We start from the raw sequence: 6,213 nt of genomic DNA, 5'->3' as shown, positions 1-6,213 counted from the left end.
CACAAAGGCAGCATGAAGGTCCGAAGAATGTCTTCATGATTTCGCTGTGCACCAACACAACCTGCGTGAAAGGTCCGGTTGCAGGTGCCATGGCAGCGCCATAGAAAGCGATTGTCTTTTTGCACGCAATTCACTATTCCGCACTTCATTGCACTCGCGTCGGATGATAAAAAAAAACGTTTAAAATAAAATAAACACGGAGTTCGCGCGGGTCAGTTTTTAAAATATGATAAAAAATTGTTTGGATATTTAAAAGTATATACAAGAGCGCTGCTAAAGCGCGTCCGAACGCAAAGGTGGTTCGTTATGGAATGAATCCCACCAAGGCACCGTGGTCGGAGATGCCAATTTGGTGAACTTAATTGTTTTGTGGTCAAACCATTAACTTAATCCAAAAACTGTCTTCAGAAGAATTGTTCACAAAAACATTTCGCATATTATGACAATTACCAATATTTTTCATGGCATACTATGAAAAAAATAAGAAAACTAACTTTTTTGCATAAGAGACAGAAGGGTAGTTTTTTCAGCAAAGTTGTAGTACTTACAAAAATATGAAACTTTGTTGAAGACACCAAATTTGTATGACGAATACTTGTAAAGATATGAAGCGTTTTTGGTGGAAACCCCCTTAAATTATGTTTTTTAAGTATAACTTTTTTTATAACAGTTTTTGATGTAAACAATGTTCTAAATAAATGTAAAAAAACATACAAATACATGTTTTTGCTCAAGACAGTATGTGGCTAAAATCATCCCTTTCAAAGTTATAGAACTTTTTACATTTATTTTTCCTTAATTTCAGTTGCATATAGGCGAGAAGGTGGAAAACCGAGACACAGCACCAAATACTTTTTTTAAAGCTTAGACTCTGTACTACAAAGTAGTGAATGTTTGGTTAGCGCCAATTCATAAGTGAGTGAATAGGGTCACGTTGAATGTTCACGTGTTTGACATTTTTCTATATAAAAATAACCCCGTCTCCTCATTTATGGACGGTAAATTACGGATTATAGAAACAGATATCATCAAACTCATCCGTGAACAACAAGGAAATTTTCTGTATGTATCCATTTAAGTGCGCGTGTGAGGAAGAGTCTGCAGGTTGTTTTGGATTTAAAATGGTTTTGAAATTGGCTTTCACTTTCATTTATTCGCGTGAGTCAAGAAGATCACAATTATCTTGCTGTTGGGTAGTTTTATAACAATAATAATTGTTCTGAGAAGTTAAGATGATAACAAAAAAAAAAGTTTCACTCTTCATCTGTTTCCTCTTCGCTGTCTGAGAAATCTAACAAAAACTGTGTATCTTCGGAAAACTCTCTGTCCTTCCAAAACAGCAATAAGTGGATCTGAAGAAACTAATAGTCGCCGCATGAGATCACCGTTTGTTGTGGCTCGTGATGATTTTCGAGTGTGATCTAGTCTGAGCCTTTTAATCACTTTATTTAGAGACTCTTGTGCCTCTTCAGACAATTGTCCGATAGGAACATTGAAATGGAGAATTATGTCTGATCCGTGCATTAAAATCTTATGGACTGTGGCGGGCAAGTAAAACCAAGGGTATAGGGTTACTAGCAACTGAGCTGTTTCTAGACAATAGTTCTTGAACTTAGATGTATTGATTTCTCGTCCGGAAGACAAGACCTGCAAAATAGTTGAGCAACGTTCCATCACCTGCAGGTCGACACCCAAAATCTCTGCGGAAACTGCTGCACAGTGTTGGCAAAATCAGAAATCAATTGATATTTTCCCGTACTCATGCGCTCGTAATATCTCGCGTGATATTGGAACAAAATATCATGCTTGATATTGATTTTACAAGCTCCTTTGACATTGCGAGACTATCCACAACGTGCAAAAATCATGCTGAGAGTTGACTCGACACACAAATGATTCCATTGCACATAATTTTCTTTGAAAGAGAAAGCATAGTTTGCTATCTCTTTTTAATCTTCACCGATAGCAGGCGTGAAGGAACTGCTGCAAGCCATTATGGAAGTTGAAGTTGCGTTCGGGTGTAAAGCAAAAATCATGAAACTCAATCTCACCACAGTTTGGTGAGATTTGCAGTTGGTGAGTTTTGTTAGCTTGATATTCTGAGCTGCGATATCACAGCTTGCAAAATCAACCGCAGTTGTTTGCTTGTTTATTTTTGTTTACGAAAATCAACGCCCAAGATCGTTGGTGAGATTTGATTTTTTGATATTTTCCCAACACTGCATTCTCAAAGAAACGTCGCGCAGTATTCCCATCATTCGAAGAGCCGGCTCCATTGCCGTGTGCAATGTCAACAAGAAGTCCCAATTCTTGTTTGAAGCGTTGTTGAATAAGCTGCTTGCGGACTTTAATTGTTTCGGCATCAGGTCCAGAACATCTCCATTTTTTGACTTCTATTTTGTAGCCCAGGTGTAGAAAATATTCGAAAAATCTGTAGCAATTTGTCAAATTTGAATGGATTGAACAGCGTTATATTGCATTTTTATTATCTGATGTTTGCATAGAGAACTGATAATCCAAACTGAAATACTTCTTCATCGATTGGTCGCAAAAGAACATTTTGAATATTATTCATTTGAGTGGGTGTAGCCTTGCAGATATTACATCGCTGTATTGATTTGGTGGTCGTAACAGCATTAACAACTTTTCCATCAATCATGGTCATATGTAGCCTATATTTTACTCGGATCCGACGACCATTGATTTCGAATTCCGTTGGCCGAAGATTTTGGATCTGATTATCCACATGCTCTTTTTCTCTGAGTAACTTCAGTCGTCTCACTAACCAACTGAATTCGTATGGGTTGGCAGTATCTTGTTGAGGATGGTATAGGGTTTTGAAACAAAATTTTTGTGTCAGCTTCAGCCCTGACAGGAGCGATGGACGTTAAGAAAACATTTGCGTCTGTTTTAGTTCCATTCTCATCATCGGCAAACTTTTGCTTGTACTAACTGTGACCAGTACCACCGTCACATCCCCATTTTACAATCAGGATAACCTTCAATAGCTCTGAATCAGAAAAACTGTTGAGTGATGAACCTTCCAGGATTCGTTCGGCTGTGTGGTCAAGTAATGCTTGTAACTGAATTTCAACTACAGTTTCTCCAACCAGAAAAAAAGCTCTCCGGTGGGTAGCAGGTTTTCTTAGCTTCAAGTACTCTGTCATAACTAGGGTAAATATTACAGTTTCGTTTCTTGGATTGTGCTCGCAGTTGGTTGTACTCATGCTTACTAAGACTCAGATCCACAATCAAGGCAACCGCGTCAAGTGGGCTGTATGCAACAATGGAATCTGTGGGTTTATTTATCCTGATTTGCTGCATCGGACGAGTGGGTCAGTTCTTGCAATAATGACTTTGCAACATTTTTTTGCCTAGTATTTGTAAGTTTCATTTGAGCTGCATAAAGTCAATCTAAACTACAAAAGTTTCAAAATCATACATCAGTGAATAACAAATAAAAAAATCGGATCATTTTCAGAACATTGTAAACATACCTGCGTTATCAGAGGCCATGTTGATTTTAAACTTATTCAGCACGCTCCACAACACAAAGCATTTTTAGTTCAACCACTGGAGAATGACAACAAGAAAAAATAATAAGTGTGCCTGAAGCTGATGTGCTAAAGCAGACTAGCCAAGATACTCCGAACTAACTGTAAACTAAGAGCAACCGTAACAGTCGTTGTCATTTGCGCGACTATTTTAAGAGCGCACAGTGCTCTCATTTTAGTTTAGTCACTCTTCTCCACACCGGTCGCTGCTATCGCGGTTATCAATTTACTCGCCGTAGTCCGTACCGGTAGTGAGCATTTTGACAACCAAGGCATTTGAACGTCGTCAGTTTAAGATTTGAAATGATCAATATGGACAACAATTCGCTGTGTTTTTCTGATTCGAGCGACGACGACTTAGAATTGGTGAGTCGTATGTTAATTGATACGCAGGCCATGGTTACCGAACCGTCATATTCGCGAGAAGAAAACAGGCGCGCCGGGAGACGACCAAACATCAATAGGTTGGCACAGGAAGGAGCTGAGCGTCTTGTGGCGGATTATTTTTCGGATAATCCAACCTACAATGCTGATCAATTCCGAAGACGGTTTCGGATGCATCGTGAACTATTCGTGCGTATCGTGGCAAGTGTACAAGCTGCGAACGATTATTTTGTGCAACGAGCGGATGCTACTGGCAAAGTAGGATTAACGACGTTGCAAAAATGTACGGCAGCTATTCGGCAATTGGCATACGGTACACCCGCTGACGCAATTGACGAATATGCACGGATGTCGGAGTCAACGGCTCGTAATTGCATGCTACAGTTTTGCCGTACAGTTGTTCGCGTATATGCGGAACACTATTTGCGAGCTCTAAATAGGGACGACTTAAGGCGGTTGCTCGACGAAGGGCGTAAAAGAGGGTTTCCTGAAATGCTCGGTTCGTTGGAATGTTGCCACTGGGAGTGGAAGAATTGTCCAACAGCTTGGGCCGAGCAATACAAAGGTAAAGGGAAGAAGCCGACAATTGTACTAGAAGCAGTAGCTTCTTACGACCTCTGGATCTGGCATGCCTTCTTTGGTATGCCAGGGTCCACGAACGACATAAACGTATTGCAGCGTTCACCGTTGTTTGCGGATGTAAACTGCGGCAGGACTCCTCCAGTACAGTTCGAAATAAACAGTAGAAAGTACACCACCGGATATTACCTGGCGGATGGGATTTACCCTCCCCTTTCCACATTAGTTCAAACGATTCCTGCCCCAGTTGGACAAAAACGAAAAGTAAGTATTTTTCACGCAAAAGTTAAATGTTCTTCCTTTAAACCATCTTAAAACAAATATCAGGCATAACATTAGATAACGGCACAAAAGCATTTATAAACAAACTTTCTATGGCCCTTTTCACGTGAACCAAAATACGCCCACGCAAACCAATACCACTTTCGAAAGGTGATAGTTGCTCCTATCCGATGATGTTGTTGGTTTGTGTGGGAGTACTTTGGTTCGCGTGCTAAGGCCCTTTGCAAATGCTTTTGTGCCGTTATCAAATGTTATGCCTGATATTTGCTCAAAATAGTTGGTATTGTCGCAACAAGTCAATACTGAAATAGCCCACTAGAGGCAATTGATTTTACTCTTGCTCTGCACGATTAACATCGGAAGTACCGCGCATCATTGTGCGATTACAGCGCACTACATCCGTCTTTATATTTAACGTATGGAACAACAGTATAATCAATTGGTGCTAGTGGGTTATTCCAGGTTCAAACTGTTGAGACAAACCTCCTTATTCTGTGAGTTACATGACTCTGAGCCCGGTGAGATGACAATTGCCACTGCGAGTAAGGTGACTCTTCATTTGATTTGCATGGAGAGTCCCCTCACTCGCAGTCAGAATTGTCACCTTCTCGGTGACTGACTGAGAGTCACGTGACAGAATAAGGAGAACTATATTGTTGAAGCGCAACAATCCTTTGGTTCATCGATTGTTTTTCAAATCTTTGCAGCACTTCGCCAAACAACAAGAAGCAGCTAGGAAGGACGTCGAACGTGCTTTTGGGGTTCTGATGGCACGATTCGCTATTTTGAAGAATCCAGCCAGACTATGGCATAAAGATGATCTAGCAATAATCATACGTGCCTGCATTATTTTGCATAACATGGTAATTGAATATCAGCGAGATGCTTCAATCGAGGTCGACAGAGATACCTGGAACAACGACGAAACATTGAACATGGGTACATATCGTGATAATGTGAACTTCACAGCATTCCTTGAGCATTACGAAGATGTCCACAATGCAGCAGTACATCTCCAACTACAAGAAGATTTAATTGAGCATGTTTGGATAGTAAAGGGAGAAGAAGACGATTAATAAAACACACACACACACACACACACACACACAGACACACACACACACGCACACACACACACACACACACACACACACACACACACACACACACACACACACACACACACACACACACACACACACACACACACACACACACACACACACACACACACACACACACACACACACACACACACACCACACACACACACACACACACACATACACACACACACACACACACACACACACACACACACACACACACACACACACACACACACACACACACACACACACACACACACACACACACACACACACACACACACACACACACAACACACACACAC

The 6,213-nt window shown here is 40.7% G+C and overlaps 1 protein-coding gene across 1 annotated transcript; it reads left to right on the top strand.

Annotated features, from left to right (window-relative positions):
- Positions 1 to 4,580: 4,580 nt before the first annotated feature.
- Positions 4,581 to 5,875, top strand: LOC135717617 (uncharacterized). The gene is made up of 2 exons (XM_065239743.1): positions 4,581 to 4,781; positions 5,507 to 5,875. Exons 1-2 carry the CDS (start codon positions 4,581 to 4,583, stop codon positions 5,873 to 5,875), a joined length of 570 nt encoding a protein of 189 aa, XP_065095815.1.
- The last annotated feature ends 338 nt before the right edge of the window (positions 5,876 to 6,213 follow it).

This window comes from Ochlerotatus camptorhynchus, unplaced genomic scaffold (assembly GCF_037179485.1).
Source record: "Ochlerotatus camptorhynchus isolate MF236.1 unplaced genomic scaffold, CSIRO-AGI_Acam_v1.1 ptg000062l, whole genome shotgun sequence".
Taxonomy (NCBI): domain Eukaryota; kingdom Metazoa; phylum Arthropoda; class Insecta; order Diptera; family Culicidae; genus Ochlerotatus; species Ochlerotatus camptorhynchus.
Note: the sequence above shows the minus strand (reverse complement) of the source record. Positions and strands in the feature narration are given on the sequence as shown.

Excerpts from the sequence above, each read along its gene's own strand:
- LOC135717617 (XM_065239743.1), top strand. The coding sequence starts at position 4,581 with ATGCCAGGGTCCACGAACGACATAAACGTATTGCAGCGTTCACCGTTG. Across the intron at positions 4,782-5,506 it reads CAGTTGGACAAAAACGAAAA|CACTTCGCCAAACAACAAGA; the intron begins GTAAGTATTTTT and ends AAATCTTTGCAG.